Source organism: Amaranthus tricolor, chromosome 3 (genome assembly GCF_026212465.1).
Source record: "Amaranthus tricolor cultivar Red isolate AtriRed21 chromosome 3, ASM2621246v1, whole genome shotgun sequence".
NCBI lineage: Eukaryota > Viridiplantae > Streptophyta > Magnoliopsida > Caryophyllales > Amaranthaceae > Amaranthus > Amaranthus tricolor.
The window spans coordinates 10,140,164-10,162,306 of NC_080049.1; the positions used below are offsets into that span (position 1 = coordinate 10,140,164).

Below are 22,143 nucleotides of genomic sequence, written 5' to 3' on the forward strand. Positions count from 1 at the left end.
TTACCGGAGTTTGATTATCGGGTTGTTTATTAGGCAACCAACTTGTTTGCTAGATTCTGAAATTTTAATTAATACTTTATGTTAATTTGATTCTTGTACTTTTAGGGATTCCAAGTAGTAATTTTTAACTAATGGGTTTTTAATTTTCTATGATTTTATGTTGTAACTGATGTTGGTAGCTTGAAATTTTGAATACAGTTAAATTATGGATATGTTTTGAGTGTTAATTAATACTTTATTTTCATTTAATTAAAACACCCTGTTTGTTTTCAGTCATGGGGTTGAGGTTCTTCCTTAATGGAAGACATGGGTATATATTTTGGAGGGGAGCTATGGTGGTTTTTACCTTGTTTATCGTTAGAGTGGGATCCATTTAGGGGAAAAGTTAGGCAAGAAATTCTATGGTGGAAATGATGGAGTTATTTCAATCGCTTTTTTTGAGAGAAAGGGATAATAATGGAGGTTTTAAGAAATGGTTAAGTTGAGAAATAGTAAGAGAAAATAAGATGAATGTGATGATGATGATGATGATGATAATGATGAAAGAAGAGTGAATGAGGGAGTTGGGTGCTAACTATTGTAGTTAATTCAAGGGTGAAAGTGAAAAGTCAAAGTTAAAACCGGCAAAACTAGGTTAAAATGTACGGAACCGGTCATTTGGCCTGAACACTGTCAACAATAATATTTGATAGAATTTTTTCGTAAAATTAAACTTTGCCGCTCTAATTCGCAAAACACTCAAACTTTGCGGCAGTTATTTGTAATTTTCTTAAAATTTTAAAAATCGGAATTTAAATCTAGTCACACGTTTTGTGCTGAAATTTGATACAAGTTCACTCTTTCGGCCATGATTTTGGATAAGAAAATCACATTAAAGCAATGTTAGCGGCATTAGAACCTAGACTTTAAGATTTTTCCACTGATATACTATATGCCCAGTTTCGATAACCGAGTAAGAAATGACGATCGTTTAAAGTTTGCTTGTGCTGAAATTTGATACATGTTCAATCTTTTGGCGTTACCGTTTTATAGAAAAATGGAATTAATGTAAAGTTTGCGGAATTAGAAACTAGGCTTCAAGAACTTTCCAACGATATATTATATGCCCAATTCTATAACCGAACGAGAAATGACGACTGTTTAAAGTTTGCAATGATTTTTAGTACATCCAGTCCCGTAAAATGCGCGACCGTACCACAGTTGAGTAGCGTACCGATCGTGTGTTTTACACAACCAAACCGCGATCTGATCGCGTGTTTTACGCGATTGAATGTACTAAAAACCACTGCAAACTTTAAACAGTTGTCATTTCTCGCTCGGTAATCGGAATTGAGCGTATAATATATCGTTGGAAAGCTATTGAAATCTAGTTTGTAATGCCGCCTTACATCAATGCAAAGTTTTTATAAAAAGTTATGTTCAAAAGATTGAACATGTATCAAATTTTAGCACTAGCAAACTTTAAACGATCGTCATTTCTCACTCGATTATCGAAAGTGAGCATATAATATATAAGTGGAAAGATCTTGAAGTCTAAGTTCTAATGTCGCAAACATTGCATTATGTGATTTTCCTATCAAAAGTTATGGCTGAAAGAGTGAACATATATCAAATTTCAATACAATCAATTTTTGTTGAAATTAACGATCGCTATCGATTCGTACAAAATCATTTTTGTGATCATTTGCATAGCCATGGTGTTTCGATATTGAATTTTAGTTGGGTGAGTGTTTTTAGAGAGATGTTAGAAAGATAAAGTTATGAAAAGTCATTAAAGACACTTGGAAATTATCATACGAATAGAGCTGTTCAAATGTGACCCGACTCGAAAATTCGAACCGAAACCGAAAGTTAACCGACCCGAAAGTATGTTTCTTTTTTAGGTTTATCGAACCGACATTATCCGAATCGAAGTTGCGCCCGAACCGATTTACGACCGAAAATCGTAAAATCGAACTCGAACTACGACTGACTTTTATAACCGACATATAACAGTTAACCGAGATTACCCGAACCTATTATTGACCGACCTGAGTCATACTCGACCCGAATCATGCTCAAAACCGAACTTGATCCGGCTAAAACCGACTTAACCCCAACGAATTTTTAATCGAAATGCTGTAAATCTGAACCAATTTATAACATAGAGGTATGATCGACTCATATTCAATCATCTTATTAGTTAATCTAATAAAGTAATAGAAATTTTAATAAATTAAATTTTATACATACATGATTTCATATATTTAGAGTTAATAATCAATGGTCAATGTTTATTTAACTATTTTTAATCAATTTAGATGAAAAATGATAACACTTTAATTTTAACTTACAGTCAAACAAGTAAAACTAATAAAGGAATAATCACTAATTGATTTGCATTTTAACTATTTTGCCTAGACTAAGGGGAATCTTATCATCAATTAAAAAATGTCTAACAACTTAATCTGATATTGACTTGATCTATAGTAATTATTAATTCGTAACTGAATTCTACTAGAAAATAATACCCGAACCCGATCTGTACCTGGTAAAACCGAACCAATTATTAATCGATGACAGTTCGAAACCGATTGACTACTCGACGCGAACTTCAACCGACACCGAACCGATGCTAACCCGATAGCTCAAATAACCGATCTTCAACCAAACCGTGACTAACCGACCTGACCCGAGTGTGACCCGCTGTAACACGCATCCGAAAAATAACCAATTCGAAATACAACTGAACCGAATGACACCCATCTGAAACCGACTCGATCACCCGAATGAACACCTCTACGTACGAACAGTGACGAATGGCCATTTTTTTTTTCATTTTAAAGAGATATCGTGAAATACTTTGAACAGAATAGAACCTCAACTAGAGAAGTAAAATAGTGAGAGTAGAGAGATGAATGGAGTAATAGGACTGCGTGTTCGTCCATGGAGTTTTCACCTCTTCTTTGACTACTCTCCTTCAACTTTTCCCGTGCGTCGGGAACTATGCTGTTCTGCTTCCTTCAAAAGCGACAGAAAAGAGAAGATAATCGTTATCTCCGGTCCTACTGGCGCCGGTAAATCCCGCCTCGCACTCGAGCTTGCTAAGCGTATTAATGGAGAAATTATCAGTGCCGATTCTGTTCAGGTTTTTTTTGTTTTTCTTTCCTTATTTTTCATGCCTTCTTCCTTTTTTGTGATTTTGTTCTTGCTCATATTTACTCAATTAATTCTAAAATTGTATTAATATATTGCTTTTGCTGAATTTTTATTGTTTAATATCCAATATTTGTCATGTTTTTGAGGTCAAATATGCTGAACATTGTATGCTTATATGGAGACATGAAAAATACTAAATTAGACAAAAAGTGGTTTACAATTTTAACACAATTTTCATGTTAAGTTGATAAGGAAGCAATAAGTTCATTGTGTTATTTTTATCTATTACAGAGGATTAAAAATGGGACTCCGTCATCTGTAAGTTATATCCCAGGTTTGCTTCCAAAAAACTAGTCTAGTAGGTGATGAACTCATTTGATGTATATATTCCTGATTGTTGCCCATATAGTTAACTGCTCATACTTTACAATGACTTTAAATATGTCACATTCGACCTCGTAAGGTCCAACCTCATCGTTAGCCACTTTAGTTACTGGACACCTCATCATGTTCGGCTCTGATATCAATGTCATGGATCAAACAAGAGAGCTTATTCCAAAAGACTAGTCTAGTAGGTAAGAATATAAATCTATAAATCCCTCATTTGTTGTCCATATAACGAATATGGGATAAGTTTCGTACCTAGCAATGCTCTCAAATCCATCACACTCCATCATTTGTTCTGTTAACTTATGCACAACTAACTAGCATGAGTCTTGCTTTCATATTTTTTATTGTATACATTAAAATCTTTGGATTGGTGGATACTTGTGTTTTATAAAACCTTTTGCACGCCTTTGTCTAATTTGAAGTGAAATGTAGCATACCTTATGTATCACAAGATTAAGGGAGTAGCATCCATTGGCTTCACTGATAATGTAATGCCCTGGATTTGATAGTTGAGATGTGGAGTTACTGCTGCACATTAATACTTTGTACCTACTTTTTGCCCTCTAATCCTGAAGTTTATTGAACATACTATAATTATGTTCTTTTTCTGTTGGGTACTAGCATATTGTTTCTTTCTCTGTATGTGTATGTCTGTGACAATGTGCCAATGACATACAGTTCACTAATTGATGAGGCTTGAATTTTTTTTGTTGGTATCATCAAGATTTTATGTTGCTGTTCACTTTCTTGCATTATTCTTTATGTTTCCATCCTTGTAATACAGGTTTACCAAGGTCTTGATGTTGGCTCTGCCAAGCCTACACCCGCTGAGAGGAAGGTGCTGTTGTTAGTTCTATTCTAATGTGTTATGTCATCTATCTTACTATGATTCAAAAACTCATATGCGGCATGCAAACATGTCCGATTGTCACACTCGGTTAATGTATGGAAAAATTCCGTAGTTTTTTTCCAAAATATTTCCATTTGTCCTACCGATGTTGAAGTGTCGAGGATCTGACATGTGTACTTAAGGTAAACCATAAAGTCCGAGTAACATAGATGCCATTTTTTGTTGTTTTCTAAACATATTTTAAAGCTTGACAACATAATTTTTTCTTTCCTATGTCTAGTTAGTGTAGGTTAGTAGGAACTCTTTGACAAGTAGTTGAGCTGCAATTCATTTGTTGGTTCTTTTAACATTAATTTTACAATGTATGTTTCAGGAGGTACCTCATCATTTGCTAGACATTTTGCACCCATCTGAAGGTAAGAATAGAATTTGTGAGCTCTGATTCTTACTGACTTACAAGTGCCTAAACTAAAGAAAAAAATTGTGGTCGTTAGAGACCTGTTAGTCACATGTAGTAGCCAGTACTAAATGAAGACAATGGTAATGAGTTTTAGCCTGAAATTTCTAGAAAAGTCTCATGTGAATCCCATGGTAATGAAGCACTATCTCCAATCATGAGTTATTCTACTTGTTGTACTTCTACTATTAAAGCCTGAAATTTTATCCAGTATTAAATTGTTGTACTTCTAGTATAAATATTTAAAAAAAGTTGAATAAGAAACACTCAAAACACTACTTGTTTAAGATGTATAACTATGAGATGGAACTAATTCAAGGTGATGATCCAACATATGGAAATGAGTGACTGTTCTCATTTTAAATGTGTTTTGTATCTTCATTTATGTTAATGTTTCTTATTTAAAAGCTTTGCACATGCTGTATATATAGAATATTCTGTTGGTCAATTCTATGAGGATGCAAGACAAGCCACAAGAGATGTTCTTAACAAGGGTCGTGTTCCTATAGTTACGGGAGGAACTGGTTTGTATCTGCGGTGGTATGTCTCTATAACTGCTCTGTTTTATTTTTTTTCTCAAATGGGTTCTAGTATGCATTAATTTTGATGCAATATAGAAAAGAGATAGGGATTTGTATTATCCCATGACTCATATTTGCTATCTTGTTAGCTATAATTCACTGATGAATGCTTATATGTATGTGGAACCTTGAGTATAAATTAAATTTTTGCATTCCCTTGATATGATTTAGTTGATGTGGCCTTTGCAAATTCCATACATGATGTAATTACTACATCTTGTCTGGATGAAGGCATTGCTATTGTTATTTTTATTTGTGTGCTCTGTATTTTATTGCCTCTTCAACTGATCATATTCTGCTATTATAATGTTTAGTTTTATGTGTAGATGTTACAAGTTATTTCCCTAATTCTAGGTTCATATATGGAAAGCCTGATGTTCCGAAAGCATCTCATAATATTACTTCTCAAGTGTATGCTGAGCTTGAAAATCATCAATTAGACGAGGATTGGGATGCAGCTGTAAAGTTGGTGGTTGAAGCAGGAGTCCCAAATGCCCCATCTTTCCCAAAAAATAATTGGTATCGCTTACGGCGTAGCCTTGAGATTGTTAAGGTTTATTTTTCTTTAATTATCTTTTTTCTTGTCTCTATTTAACAATCATATAATGCACCCATAAGGTCATACTCCCTTCATTTCGTCGCAATTAAAATTATGACTTCAATATTTGGTTACTTGCCATAGTTTTTGGTTCAACCTTCAAGTGATTCTTTATGTCAAATGCATATTCTTTTTCATGAAGAATTAGTTTGGATGGTACTATGAACCAGCCAATTGGACTAAAACAGTAAAATAGAAAATAAAATGATAAACTAGACAAAGAGAAATTATATTATAAAATTTGAAGATTAAAGAAAGATTACAACCTAAAAGCAAATAATAAAAGATAAAACAAGCTGAAATGTGAGCTAAGATCGATAAGGTTCGAAGTACCTTAATGAACGATAACGAATTTCAATGAACTTAACAACATTTGAAAGAAATAAAATGCAAAATTGACACAATGGTTTAAGGAGGTTCACCCAATGATGGCTACGTCCTCCGTGGTGTGTAGTTTCTTGATTATATTATTTCAATGTTGTAAAACAACTCTTACAATAAAGTATTACAATTGAGTATGAGAATAACAAAGGCTATGTGTTTAGGCTTAGGGATTTGTGTTTTATGTTTTTAGATGAACAAATAAGCTCTTTTTTTATAGGGGAGATTACACTAATCAACATTCAATACATTAAAGCTATGAATTAATAACCTTGAAACAGCTCCAAAGACTTGAAGAGTCAAAAACAAATCCAAAGTTAACACAAACAATCCGCTCGACCAAAGCAGAGGTTTGCTTGGTCGAGCGAGCCATATGAAGTTACTGGAAGTATTCGGACTAGTTGATCGACCCATCAGAAAAACCGTTCGGTTTATCAACCTGGTCGAACGAGGTACAGGGACCTTCTGAAACAGTTTTGCTCGACTGAACATAGTAGAGCATCTACATAAACCTTTTGCACTTCTTCATTAAATCTCATCAAGCCTCATAACTCCCATGATTAAGTCATACTTTATTTCCTTCATTACTTCAAGCATTGAATCACAAACTTAAACCATCATCATAAACACACACATTAAGTCTCACACTTAACTCATAGGATTCCATCCCATAATTCACACATGAATGCACAATCAATTTGGTGCACTCAAGCTACCATTAATCTCAACAATCTCCACCTTGACTTGAGTTTACCTAAGTCAAATCATTCATCAATCTACTTCATCTCAAGAATATAAACAAGATTAAAACAACATACACACCTCATATGCCCAAAGGCAATCACATCAAGCAAGGAGCTAGACCAACCAAGTCGACACAAAAATTAAACTTGGTTGTAGGCAATGGCTTTGTCGTCATGTTGGCCGGGTTACCTTTAGTATCATTCTTCTTCAAACCCACTTTTTTGTGCTCAACTTCATCCCGGATGAAATTATATTTATATCAATGTGTTTGGACCTTCTATGAAATGTATTTTGAATCCTAGCCAAGTGAATTGCACTTTGACTATCACAATTCACGATTAGCGAACACATCTTGTTGCACATCTCACCAACTAGACCTTTGAGCCACTTTGCTTCTTAGAATGACTCGGCAACGGCTATGCACTCCGCTTCGGTTGTTGAAAGTGCAACCACATCTTAAAGTGATGATTGCCAACTTATCGCCGAACCACCCAATGTAAACACAAATCCACTTGTGGATTTTCTAGCATCTAGATCACCTTCATAGTCCGAGTCACAATACCCGGTTAGCTTGCTTGAATCCGTCCCATACATGAGACAAACATTAGAAGTACATTTCAAATACCTCAATAACCACTTATCCCTTCCCCGGATTCGACATATATCTACTTACCAAACTCACCTGCATGAGCTATGTCGGGCCTAGAACATACCATAACATACATCACACTAGCAACGGCACTAGTGTACGAAATTCTTAGCATTTGCTCTTCTTTTACCTTTGTTTGTGGACACAACTTCTTGGATAATTTAAAATGAGAGGCAAGAGGAGTAAACACACCTTTAGCATCACCCATGGAGAAGTGTTGCACAACTTTCTCAATATACTTCCTTTGGCTAAGGTATAAGACACCCTTAACCCGATCTATCTAAATCTCTATCCCAAGGATCTTCTTAGCTTCATCAAGATCCTTCATATCAAACTCTCTTAAAAGCAATTCTTTCAAGTTCTCCACCTCAAACAAAGTATTACCGGCTATCAGCATATCATCAACATACAAGAGCAAATACAATAAATAACCATTTTCAAGTTTTTTAAGATAAACACAATTATCATAAGAACTTCTAATAAAATCATGTGAAATCATGAAAGAATCAAACCTCTTGTACCATTGCTTTGCCAATTAATTCAACCCACACAATGATCTTTTCAATCTAAACACATGACCTTCCTTATCGTCACCATGAAGAAACACCGTTTTCACATCCAATTGATGCAACTCCAAATCCTCCATCGCCACCAAAGCTAGTAGTGCCCTTATAGAAGAGTGCTTCACGACCGGTGAAAATACATCATGAAAATCGACACCCTCAATTTGAGAGTATCTCTTAGCTACTACTGTTACTTTGTAGATGGGGTAACATCACTAGAAGGGCCCTCCTTCCTCTTGAATATCCACTTGGACCCAACAATTTTCTTTTCTTTGGTGCTTCAACGATATCTCAAGTTTTATTTTTTGCAAGTGATTCCATCTCTTGCTTCATGGCTATCAACCATTTGCTTGAGTCATTTGAGGCCATAGCCTCCTTGTAGTACTTGGTTCATGCAACCCTTCGACTTCGCTAGCAATGTTGAGAGCATATACAACATATTCACACTCTTCAATGTACCTCTTTGGAGCCACGATCTTCCTCTTTTGCCTTGATGTAGACAAAGGAGGAGATCTTTGTTAAACATCATCATAATTTCAACTTCCTCAATATTGGGAGGTTGAACCTCCTCTTGTGCATCAATGGGATCAATTACAACATCATTTATATCATGTTCAATGGACTTCTTTACACTAGAGACTAACATGCTATTCTCATCAAACACAACATCTCTAGAAGTGATTATTCTTTTGGACTTATTACACCACACCCTGTACCCCTTTACACCCACTCCATATCCCACAAATATGCATTTTCTAGCTCTAGGTTCTAACTTTCCATCATTTACATGAATATAAGCCGAACAACCAAACACTCTAAGATTAGAATAGTTTGCCGAAGTGTTGTACCACACTTCTTGTGGTGACTTGAATTTTAAGGCGGTATGAGGTGAGCGATTGATCAAGTAACATGCAAAATGCTTCCCCAATTTTGCTTAGCATACACCGAGCCTTCTCCAACAATGTTTTATTCATCCTCCGCAACACCATTTTGTTGAGGATGTCCGGCACAAGTTTTATGTCTCAAGTGCCAAAGCTTTGTTTCATGATCGCACATTGTGTTTGTGGAAACATTCGCCGAGCCGGAGATAGTTGAACCTTCAAGAGCATACAGACTCCCATTCATCTTCCCCTTCATCAAGCGACCCTCTAGCAATCTTCATAACTCCACCTTCACAAATGATCTTACACGCGATCTTATCAAGAGTACGTAAAGATATGAGATTCTTTTTCAAACCCGGAACATGCCTCCCATCCGTCAAGGTTCTCACCATCCCATCAAACATTCTCATTTTCACACTCCCAACCCCGACCACCTTACATGTAGTATTGTTTCCCATGGTCACATTTCCCCATCAACGCTCACATGTTTGGAAGAAATTTTTGTTGGGTGTCATATGGAATGTGCACCTCGAGTCAAGAATCCACTCATCACTATCTTTGTACCCATGTGTGGCGACTAAAACACCACCATCATCATTGTCATTCACGTAACTAGCATCGGCATTACTAGTTGCGTCTCTAGCCCCATCATCACTAGCATTTTTCTTTTTCTTTTTCCATTTCCAACAATCCTTCTTGATGTGGCCTTTAAGCTTACAATAGTTACAAGTCTTATTTTTATTAGGCCCCCGTGACTTTGACTTCCCTTTACCCTTGTTTCCACCCCCACAAGTGGAACCTTTCTCAAAAGTCCTCCCTCTCACAAATACTCCATCACTCGAGCCACCCTGTGAATTTTGTGACAATTGTGTATCGATCAAATCCAGTTGTGTTAAAGACTTTTTCACATCATCAGTACTCAAGTTTTCTCTACCATAAAGTAGAGTTTCTCTAAAATTCTTGTAAGATGGAGGTAGAGAACATAAAAGGTAAATAACGAATCCATAACAAGGGAATAAATCTCATCTAAGTGTGGTTTTAAAGGTTTACCTTCCCCCAAGGGTAGATCGTAGAGTCTACTCTTCAAAAGTAGTCTATTGGTAACACTCTTGGCCATATAGAGTGATTCCAATTTCTCCCTCATACCCTTGGTCGTAGTTTCTTTAACAACCTCTCTTAGCACTTCATTTGAAAGGCAAAGTTGAATTGTCGATAGTGCCATTGTGTCAATCTCTTCCTATCTCGCTGCGTCATTCTTTCTGGCATTTTGTCTACACCATCAATGGCCTTTTGCACACCATTTTGCTTCAAAGTGACTTTCATCTTGACTTGCCATAAGCTAAAATTCACACTCCTATCAAACTTTTCTATGTCAAGCTTCATTGTCGACATGTTTCACCAACAAACGACTTCTTATACCACCGTAATAACGACTTGGGTCTGATACCAATTGAAATGTGAGCTAAGATCAATAAGGTCCAAAGTACCTTGATGAACGATAACGAATTTCAATGAACTTAACAACATTTAAAAGAAATAAAATGCAAAATTGACACGATGATTTAAGGAGATTCACCCAATGATGACTACGTCCTTCGTGGTGTGTAGTTTCTTGATTATATTATTTCAATGGAGTAAAACAACTCTTATAATGAAGTATTACAATCGAGTAAGAGAATAACAAAGGCTATGTGTTTAAGCTTAGGGGTTTGTGTTTTATGTTTTTGGATGAACAAATGAGCTCCCTATTTATAGGGGAGATTACACTAATCAACATTCAATACATTAAAGCTATGAATTAATAAGTTTCAAACAGCTCCAAAGACTTGAAGAGTCAAAAAAGAATCCAAAGTTAACACAGACGATCTGCTCGACCAAAAAAAGGTTCGTTCGATTGAGCGACCTGATCGAGGGAGCCACAGGAAGTTGTTGAAAGTATTTAGACTATCTGCTTGACCCATCAGAAAAACTTCTCAGTTACGCGACCTGGTCCAGCGAGGTACAGGGACCTTCTGAAACAGTTTTGCTCGACTGAACATAGTAGAGCATCTACAAAAACCTTTTGCACTTCTTCCTTAAATCTCATTAAGCCCCATAACTCTCATGATTAAGTCATACTTCATTACCTTTATTACTTCAAGCATTGAATCACAAACTTAAACCATCATCATAAACACACACTTTAAGTCTCACACTTAACACACCCATTAAACATACTCATAAGATTCTATCCCATAATTCACACATGAATGCAAAATCAATTTGGTGCACTCAAGTCACCATTAATCTCAACACAAGCTATTCGAGATGCTTGCAATCTTCCCAAATGAGTATAAATTCACCCGCCAATTATTGTTTAACAATATTCCTGATTTCTATAACTCCCTAATACCCCCTATTTTTAATAAAACTACCACTTGATACTAACTCATTTCCCAAGTTACCACTAACATTTTAATTACCTAATCACCCCTTCGTAAAACAAGTATACAAAATATTTGTTCATAGCAATATCGGTCGCCTGAAGTTCCACCTTGTCTTCAAAGTGGATAAAAATTAGTTTGGCCTTCCATCGTAAAAATCCCCCAATTTGCCCAATGTCTAGAGCTTAAAATGACTTGGCCTACTTTTTAAAGGAAATTATAAAGCCCATCAAAAACCCAAATCCTCCTAGCCACCCTGTCATCATCACTGACGTCATCATTAGAAATTAACCCAACTTTTTCTTCCCCAGCTGCATTCATGATTTCTTCATTTCTCCATTTCTCTCCTTCCAACCCAAAAACCCCAAAATTATAACCCCTCTTTTATCCCAAAACTTTAGAAGACTTATTTCTAGATCTAAATTTCTACCTAAACTGCCGCCGCCAACCCCATCTTCAGCCATGCGTATTTCCAGATCTAAATTTCTCCAGCCCGCCTTCCGACGTCGGCATCTTCATCTCCATTCCCAACGACCATGTAGCAATCTCTAGCCAAATCTACGCCTTCTCTTGTACTAGTTTATCTCTCCTCTCTCTATTTTTTTCTGCTAGCGCCGCCACCCCATCGAGTGTTGCCTTCGTTGTTGTTAGCCTTTTTGACAACCACCTTTGTTATCTCTTCCTTCCCTTCGTTCCAGCACCACTAGCCAGGACCTCCCCCAGATCCACAACCTACATGATTTAATTTTCCCTATTCATGAACATCAAAAGTTTTATCACTTTTCTTATGTTTTCTCCTCGGTTCGCTTTTCCATGTGCTCCACACTGCCCTTCCACCTATTGACCCTCTTTTTTTGTTCCTTTTTCTAGCCTTCGTACCCTTTTTCTTTCTTATTTTATCTTTTTTGCGCTGTGTGTTTTCATTTCTTGGTCTTCTCTTCCTCATAACTCTTGTTTTACTGATTCTTTCTTTGTATACCATTTTCTCATCAAGATTTATTAGCTGCTCCTCACATTTTTCCAGATGTTCCTCTTTATTTTCTGCCTTTTCTGTTGTTTCTTGGTAAACAATTACCAAGTTTTAGAGCATTGAGAATGCCCTGTGGCTACAATTGTGTTCCGAAAGTTCTGTTTCATCTAGTTCATCACAAAACTCACAAATTTCTTTTCCCCATTTTTCATAAATCTCCTTCGTAAAAGTAGGTTTGAATGAGTGAATGACCTTATTTTGGACAACCCTTTTAAGCATCTATAAGGGTGTAACGTCAGTTCCAAAACCCCCAAAAAATACATCAAGTTCATTTACTTTAGTATTTTATGGACTTGCACCATCTTCGGCTACTTTCCGGTCACCGGAATCGTACTGCTCTGATACTATGTTTTCTATGAGTGGGCCAATTGGACTAAAACAGTAAAATAGAAAATAAAATGATAAATTAGACAGAGAGAAATGATATTATAAAATTTGATGATTAAAAAAGATTACAACCTAAAAGCACATAATAGAAGATAAAACAAGCTATTTGAGATGCTTGTAATCTCCCCAAATGAGTATTAACTCGCCCACCAATTGTTTAACAATATTCATGATTTCTGTGATTTCTATGACTCCCTATTACCCCCTATTTATAATAAAATTGCCACTTAATACTAACTTATTTCTCAAGTTACCACTAACATATTAATTACCTAATTACCCCTTCGTAAAACAAGTATCCAAATATTCGTTCATAGCAGATGGTTTGTGCCATCAACTGTAGTTCTTGACCACATTTTCTTCGGTGTTTGGTAGTTTCATAGATTTTGTAGCCTTGAGAATTGAAAAAGTTCTCTTCTCAAACTTTTCTAAGTGAAAAAAGAGTTCTATGTCTTAGGCAAATGAATTGGTCCACAAGATTAGGTTGTTAATTTCCTTGGGACTAGAAAGTTCTATCTTTTCATTTATTAATTGATTTGCAATGTACAACTCATGAGTAATCACATTCTCACATGAATTATGTATGTTTTTTTTTACTTGGAAGTCAAGTGGATCTCCTCCATCAGCCTTCCCATTACCATATGATTCTTTCAAAGAGCAATTAGATTCGGCTGCAGCAAATGATTGTCTCAATAAAGATGAAATTGAAGGGAGTCGATTGAAAGATTTGGACTATGACTTCGCTTGTTTTTTCCTTTCAAGCCCTCGACTGGATTTGTATAGGTCTATTGATTTTCGGTGTGAAGATATGTTGTTGGGTATGTTATTTGTTTCTTTATACTTTTTGCATCTTCTTTAGAACCTAATAACTCGACCTTCAGCAAATAATTGACTAAACTCTAAGCTGACTAGACAAAGAAGAGTAGACCAAAGCCTTTTCTATAATCTTTTGGGCTGTTCTAGCATCTCACTGCTCATCATCGTTTCATAGAAAATTTACTTTCATACTGTTTTTTTTATTCCTTTTTAAGCTCAAAGTGGGATGGGTATAGGATAAGGAAGGAAAAGTTGAAGTGATATTGAAATAGGTTATTCTAAGCGTGTTACCCATTTATTAATGTTACTTGGAGTAGGGAACTCATCTCCAACACAGATTGGTGTTTTAGTGTCTAACTCGACAATTTTATGACACATCCCATGCTTTTGGTTCAAAATGTAGTATTTGACATGGGTATGCAAGCCAAGTGAAGAGTCAAAATTACACACTTAGATTATATTAAGGGTCAAATGTATGAAAAATTCTTATGTTTTTTTTATCCAAAATGTAGTGCCAAATCTGCAAATTCCTAAGTGTCTTACCCATGAAGTTGCTAACACTGATATGCAAGCTTAAATGAAGAGTCAAAATAACTTGCATGTTTATATTATGTATTAAATGTATTGCTTATAATCCCTATATCTGCATTATTTTTTTATATCTTTTTTTTAAAATGAATAAACTGGCATTTAATATGTGTTTTATATAATATTTTAGTTTGTACTGCACCTGCAGGCTGTGATGGGATTTTGTCAGAGGCCAAATGGCTTCTTGATATTGGTATTCCTCCCAATTCAAACTCTGCTACTCGAGCTATTGGTTACCGACAGGTGTGTTTTTGATTTAGCTCTGTGTTTCAATATTAGTTTTTTTTTTTTTTGTTATATTTAGGCATTACTAAAATATAAATAGTGAAAGGTGTACAAATGAAATAGATTCACTACAAGAAAAACAATCACCACCATAAGATGATTATTTTCATGTGATTTTCAGAAAACATTTTAGCTTGCATCTTTCTATGTGGCCTGGTTTGTGCTATTACCTTCAAAAATTTAACATGATAATCACTCCTCAACAATAACAAATTTGGCTTTGACTAATACAATTGCGATCCACTCATATATATTCTATCTATCTTTAGACATTCCATTTGATTAGGCTGGAAGGAAACATTTCTTGATTTGTTAATTAGCATCTCATGTTGTTATGTAGGTAATAACTGCCCAAAATTAGAGTAAGAAAAAGGCCAAGTAATTTCATCATATAAAAAAGTATTGGATGAGTAACTGGTTTACAATTTTATATGTTTACCTTCACACCTTGTTTAGCTTTTCATTGTGAGCATATTTAGACTCATCCTATCAACTAATATTCAGGGTATGGAGTATTTGTTGAGATGTAGGGAAGGAGGTCAAAGCTCTGCAAGGGAATTCTTGTCTTTCCTATCTGAATTTCAAAAAGCATCCAGGTTCGGTAACCCAAGGGTGGAAGAGTGCTTTGTTTTATTTTTTTTTTTTTATGATTTTGATTGATAAATTATTACTAGCAACTTCCTCTACTTCGATCAGTGAGTTTCAAGTGGTGCAATAAGATTGTATTAGAACCAGAAACAATTACTTAATCAAATTCAAACTACAAAAAGTAAAATAATAGCAGACAAGGAAACTAAGAGTAGCTGGACTACTGCAAAAAAAGTTCTGCCGTGGTAACTACCATAAATGGATGGCCAGCCACCTCCAACGCTTATCCAGGTGTTGAGGCATCAAGTAAATAGCCTCTGTATAATGAGTGCATTTCCAAATCCCTAACTATAAGACATTTTTTGTTGTTAGCTTAGTGCAAAAATACGGTTGCTGTCACAATTGAGTTATCGGACAATCTATGAAGCTTTTGTTAAACAAATAGGTTTATTGAAGGCTATTATTGAGCTCTGAGGACTATCACAAGATTGAGTGCATCCTCGACAGGAATTGGGTTTAAGTATTGCTCATTTTGTAAGAATGAGTTTCAATGAGGATAGTTCATTGAGTGAGCAGTTGCTAGGGGTGTTCATAACCGGGTGCCTGGCATTTCAGGTACCCCAAAAGTCAGGTACCTATTTTAACAGCCCGTGTACCGATCCGATTTATCCGGGTACCCAATATAAATCCGGTCGGGACATGGATATCCGGTTTTAATTTTGATGATTTTTTTAGAACTTTTGTGGCATAATTTTAATATGACAGGCAACAACATAATAAGAATCTGTGATTTAATAGTAATTTGTTAGGGAATCAGAAAAGAAGAACCTTGGCTACCTTATAAAGGAGCACCCTATGCGAACAAGTCATAGTTAGGCTATGTGAAGGCAGGGAAGGTTATTGAGATCTTGTGGTTTATGTCTATCTCATTGGTTAGGGGATTCTCTATATGTAATTGGTGATAGGGAAAGAAGAGGTGGCTTTACGATTATTGAGAACACTTCTTTAGGATATTGACATCTTGTAGTTTGTGTCTATCTCAATGGGTTTTAGGGGCTTCAATATATGTATTTGTGCTAGGGAGAGAAAAGGTGGTTTTATGACTGTTAAGAACTCTTCTTTAGGCTATTGAAATCTCGTGGTTTGTGTTTATCTCAATGGGTTTTAGGGGTTTCTCTATATGTGATTAGGTGTGGTAGGGAGAGAAAGGTGGTTCCATCACTAAGAGGGTTTGATGCTTATCTTAGGTAGTAAAAAAGATGGTATTGCCCTAGTTAGATGACCAGTTTATGTTGTTTGTTTTGGGGAATCATTGTGTGACCTCTAAGCTGGATAGAACTATGCTTGTGAATAACTGGTTTGATTACATCCCGAAGTTGGTATTACATTACATTACATTAACCAAATGCGATTAATTGGCTCTCACCTAGGGTTGGGTTTGGGAGGGTCGGAAGTACGCAATTTTACTCTTGGTGATAACATTAGATTACATCCCGAAGTTGATAAATGAGTGGTTTTAAAATGTATGTGGGTCTTAAACCATAATGTAAAGATTCAAATCGTAGAGTTAACATGAATGTTGAGCTGCAATGAGCACAACTTCTATGAGAGAGATAATGGTGAGAATAGAGTGGAGAAGGGAAAGATGGGACCTGAGTTGCGCAGGGGTGGAGTGTTGTATTGATGATGTAATACTATTGTGAAAGGCATTTAAGTTAAAAGTTGGTCAAAAGTTGGCGCATAATTTGGTGTCGTTAAAGAATATGTTAAAAGATTACAAGATAATTTTGAAAGTGAGTCTAAACTGGCTAAAAGTGCAACATTTAAAGAGTTTGTTCAAAAGTTTGTTGGTTGTCACGGGTAGAAGTTTCATTAATTAGTAAGAAGGGATTTTACTGGTGAACATAATACTACTCTAGAAATTTATTCTATGTGTGAGTTCCCGTCCAAGGATGAGTGGATTGGCTTGAGAGATTTTTAGATGTTGATTAGCGTCATTGGAATTTTTCAGTGTGAAGGCTGCTCTTAAACGTGCTTGCAGGTCTTTAGAGATTTCTCCAAATATTAACGGAATTTAAAACTTGTTCTGAGGAGTGTTCCTTTCTGGTGATAGGATGAGTTTGAACTATACCTTATACCTTAGTTGCTTAGGAGTAAACATTGGTAAGATTCAAACACATTACTCCACTTATGAGTATTTCTAAGATTTTGATTGTGGTAATACCTAGTATGATTTCAAATAGCCATAGTACTTATTCGGGGGGGGGGGGGGGGGGGGGGGGGGTGGGGGAGGGGGAAGGGGTGGAAGAGACACATTTTGTTGCTGTTTGTGGCTTATTGCAGTTTACTGAGGTGATGAATGATTTTCATAGAGATTGGATGTCATGTACTGGTATAAATTTGATAAAGTTTTTCCAAGTTATTCAGATAAGGTGATGAAGAATCAAGGATTTGGTTAAGTTCGTCGTGTTGGTAAATGGGTGACATATATACCTGTGCAATGGGTTGGACCCCCATTGGGGCCCCTGATTCGACCCTCAATAAGGGTTGTAAACGGGGTGGGTTGTGAAAGGATTGGGCTGAAAACTAAACTTCAGAAAACATAAAAGATAAGGGTTAGTTTAGAGTTCTAAAAGGGTTGTAAATGGGTTGTACCAATTAAAAACAAAGGGTTGCATACTCGGTCTCGTCATTGTTATTGTCTTGGATCTCCATTAGTTTTCTCATCTTCTACTTGCATTGTTCACTGGATAACTTCCTCTCTGTTCTCGGCAATACCTCAGGCCTCACTATTGATGTTTGTTAAATTTGTGTCAATATTTATTTAATTTTTTTTACTCGTTTTAGAATCATAGAATTATTTTGATGAGAAATGGACATTTTTGCTAGTTATCTTAATGTTACAAATTTAATACTCTACTTAAATATTAACGGCTACTCTTCTGAGAGACCGTCTTTCAAAGAGATGACCTCAAAACAAAAGGCTCACCTTTTTATTTTCTCATTGATTTGTATTATTTGAGCTATTTAGCCCATATATCTAATGCGTCTCTCGGGAGATCGTCTCTCACAATAATTTGTGAAATATTAATTATTTCACGCTATACTTCTCCATTTCACATTAAGGGCATGCTTGGAAGGGTGTAAATATTTAAGGGGAGAAATAAAGTCAAATTAATGAAAAGAAAGCAAATAGAGATGCATTTGAAGCAGTTGAGATAGTTGTGAAGAAATTAAAATGAGCATGAAATAAAAATAATAAAGGAAAAAGAAGTTGATTTCCCCTATTATGGAGGTAATACATTCCCCCACCCTCCCCTAGGGTAAATATTTACGCCACAAAATTGAGAGCTTCCTTTATTTTTCATTACTTTGCAACTATTCTTTCATTTTTACAACAATTAAATTTCACTAATTTCTCATTTAACAACTTTATTTTCTTACTTACTTTTTTTACCCCTTAAATATTTACACCCTATCCAAGCATGCCCTAATTAATACTAAATTTTGAAGATATAAAATACACAGGCCGGATCGGAGCGGGTTGGATTGGGCTTGATAGACTTGACGCGTTTAAAGCCCATTTATATATTTGTAAGATCCGAACCCGGCCCGTTGCACAAGCCTAATGACAGAAGATGGTTTGGAATTATGAGTTCGATTCTTTTCCCTTCTGATGTTTGAGCAAGATATCTTTAGGTTAAAAAAATGTGTTACTTTTAGATGCTTTCACAAGATCAAGCATTCAAAAGCACTTCACGAAAAGGAAGAATGACAATCGGTAGCCAGTAATAATCACCACAAGATCAAGCTTAATTTCAGAAAGAGTGTCCGAAATATATTCTAATAACCTAGTTCACTTCCACTCTGTAGTTTCTTGTACTTCAACTTTTAACATGACAGTACTGCTGACATTTTCAGGAATTTTGCAAAGAGGCAACTGACATGGTTCCGTAATGAGCCTATTTATCATTGGCTCAATGCTTCTAGACCCATGGTATGCATTCCTTCTCGTGCACCTTTAGTTTGATCGGGTTGGTGGCAGAGATCCATTAAGCTTCTAATACAATATTCATCTGCATGATCTCTGCAGGAGCAGGTCCTGAATTTCATCCAGGACGCATACCTTGACCAAAATACAACTTTGACAGTACCAGAATCCCTGAGAATGAAGAATAATATTTCTAATCATCGAGAAATGGCTGAACTAAAGGCATACAGGACAAGAAATAGGTACAATAGTTAACACGTTATCTTTGAGATTGAAATTGGGACTATTTCTGAGATCAATTATTTCGCTCACATTTGAAGGCATTTTGTTTCACAAGAAGATTGTGCTGATATTCTGACATGGATAAGAACTGAAGGATAATTTTAGAGGATATATATTTACGTTGTACAAGAATCAGGGACCAGGAAGAATCATAATGACTTTGAAGAACCAGGATGTCTTATAAACTTGTGCTTGTGCCTCCTGATTGATCTCCCAAAAACACATTGCTACATTTGTTGCCACTACAAAAGCTGTGGGAAGGTAAGGTATGAGAACACTGACGAGTGACTCCCCCTCGCTCTTACTCGTGATTTTCAGTGATACCAACAATTGAATGTTGTCATCTGCCATACTGTTTTAAGTCGGATAGGAAATTCAATCGATAGAGAACAGTTTTTTCAATTTCGACACACTTTGCCTGCTAAATTATTCTTAAATTATAGTATAACTAGTTTAGAAGCCCGTACAATGCATGAAGTGTTTAAGAAAAGTATGTCAATATTTCATATTTTAATAAAATAATTACTTTGGATAACAATATAACTTAATAAAATATTTAATCTAATTTATCTCGTAAATTTAACTAAAAGATAATTTTTAACGGTGTCCTAAAATTCAATCAAATAAAATAAAGTAACTATTTATAAATGAATTGAGTTTATTTTGAGTTGATTTAAACTAATTTATAAGGTTTTATTTTTGAACTAATTCAAACAACATTTAATAATTTAAATAAATAAAATCTTTAAAAGTATTTCTTTACTTACATGTAAAATATTTTTTTTTTGAAACAATCAATTTCTGAGTCTATTCCCAAAATGTTGCAAAATAAAAAAATAATTCCCACTTTGCATTATTTGGGAAAGTATTTCCCACAATACCGTCCACGTGGAAAATTAAAATTTTTTTTTTTTTCTAGATAAAACCGCCATCTCAAGTGGCGGTTTGCCTTAACCACAAAAACGTCATCTGAAGTGGCGGTTTGGTCCAGGTAAACCGCCACTTCATGTGGCGGTTTGCTTGTGACTTTTTTTTTTTTTTTTTTAATTGCCTTAAGTTTTTTTTTCTTTCATTTTAAAATAGTGAACGCAACATGCATTAAACTAGTTCAATACCATCTATTCCATAATAATCAATTACGAACCGGATTGTTTTGAAAAAAATAATTATGAAACTAATGCAAAGATATATTACAATTATGGAAACTCATACAAGAAGTTCAAGTCGTATAAGAATATACAAAGCTTGTTAAACTACAACCCCCGACCCCTTTTGTTTTGCACACCGGTCGATGAGATGGTGTGAACTCGTCAACCTCCGCTACTGGGCCCGACATCGCCATGATCGCTGAAACATACATAAGTGTTATTAAAATCATTTAAATATTATCAGATTGAACATGTTGTTACAAAATTTAAAAAAAAAACATACTTTGTTGACCTTCGAGGGCATGTTTTCTTATTATGACCACTACATCCACAAAAGGTACACGAGTTACGAGGACGCTTCAACGGTGCATCCATTTCGTTCCGTATACGAGTTGATCGCGGACGACCCTTTGCACGCTTCGTTGAGGGATCTGGAACAACTGTAGGACCATTCCAAGGATCGCAAGTAAACATGTCTGGAACGGGCATGAAAGACTTCTTATATGTCGATACGTATTTTGTAGTGCGAAATGAAGGGTCCACAAAAGCATCGTACGATATGTTACGAGCTCGACATACTGCAAGAACATGTGAGCACGGTAACTTGAAGATGGTTAGTTTCTGACATGTGCATGATGTTGCTGTGAGGTCAACCATGTAGGATTTTCCACCTTTTTCTGCTATCCTATTGCCACAACCAGTGGTGACCTCGAATATCCACGCACTGTGTCATATATCCTAACATCATGAAAGCGTGCTTTTTCAGCATTCTTATCAATCGTATCACTTGGTTTCTTCGCATACACATGTCCACTATCTAATCTGCTTCTCCCTAAATCCCTCCTTGTGGCAAAGTATTCGTTTACCCGGTAGAATGTCATCCTAACTAATGAAGTGATTGGGAGTGACCTGGCCCCTTTCATAACGCCGTTGAACGCTTCAGACATGTTTGTAGTTCTCACTCCATATCGATGCCCACCGTCATGAATCAAAGTCCATTGGCGCTCGGGAATAGAACCGTCCACTAAGTACTTGTACGCGTCCTCATTAAGCTCTTTAAGGCGATTCATGTAAAAATTATACTTCCGAATCTTTGTTTGTTCAGAAGCTTTTCCAAATAAGTTCTTAACCGCTATGTTTTTAAACTTCTTATGCACGTTTGAAGCTAGATGACGTTTACAAAACCGAATGCATATGGTTCTTCCCAATCTTTTCCAACTCTGTTCATTGCATGCAAAATTCCCTTGTGACGATCAGATATAACACATAAGCCGTCCCTCTTAGTGACATAATGCCTTATACAATCCAAGAACCAACTCCATGTGTCGCTGCTCTCTCCCTCCACAACGGCAAAGGCAAGTGGGAACAACTGA

The 22,143-nt window shown here is 35.8% G+C and overlaps 1 protein-coding gene across 2 annotated transcripts; it reads left to right on the forward strand.

The window, feature by feature from the left end:
• Window positions 1–2,852: 2,852 nt before the first annotated feature.
• On the forward strand, window positions 2,853–20,157 carry LOC130809513 (tRNA dimethylallyltransferase 9). Of its 2 annotated transcripts, XM_057675322.1 has the most exons (12): window positions 2,859–3,127; window positions 3,430–3,456; window positions 4,313–4,366; window positions 4,752–4,794; window positions 5,267–5,375; window positions 5,771–5,969; window positions 13,677–13,890; window positions 14,625–14,719; window positions 15,266–15,357; window positions 19,271–19,346; window positions 19,443–19,582; window positions 19,661–20,157. In XM_057675322.1, the coding sequence occupies exons 1-12, from the start codon at window positions 2,894–2,896 to the stop codon at window positions 19,719–19,721; spliced, it is 1,344 nt and encodes a 447-aa protein (XP_057531305.1). In that variant the 5' UTR covers window positions 2,859–2,893; the 3' UTR covers window positions 19,722–20,157. The 2 variants fall into 2 exon arrangements, with proteins under 2 accessions (XP_057531306.1, XP_057531305.1); XM_057675323.1 differs by lacking the exon at window positions 3,430–3,456 and having other exon boundaries at window positions 2,853–3,127.
• The last annotated feature ends 1,986 nt before the right edge of the window (window positions 20,158–22,143 follow it).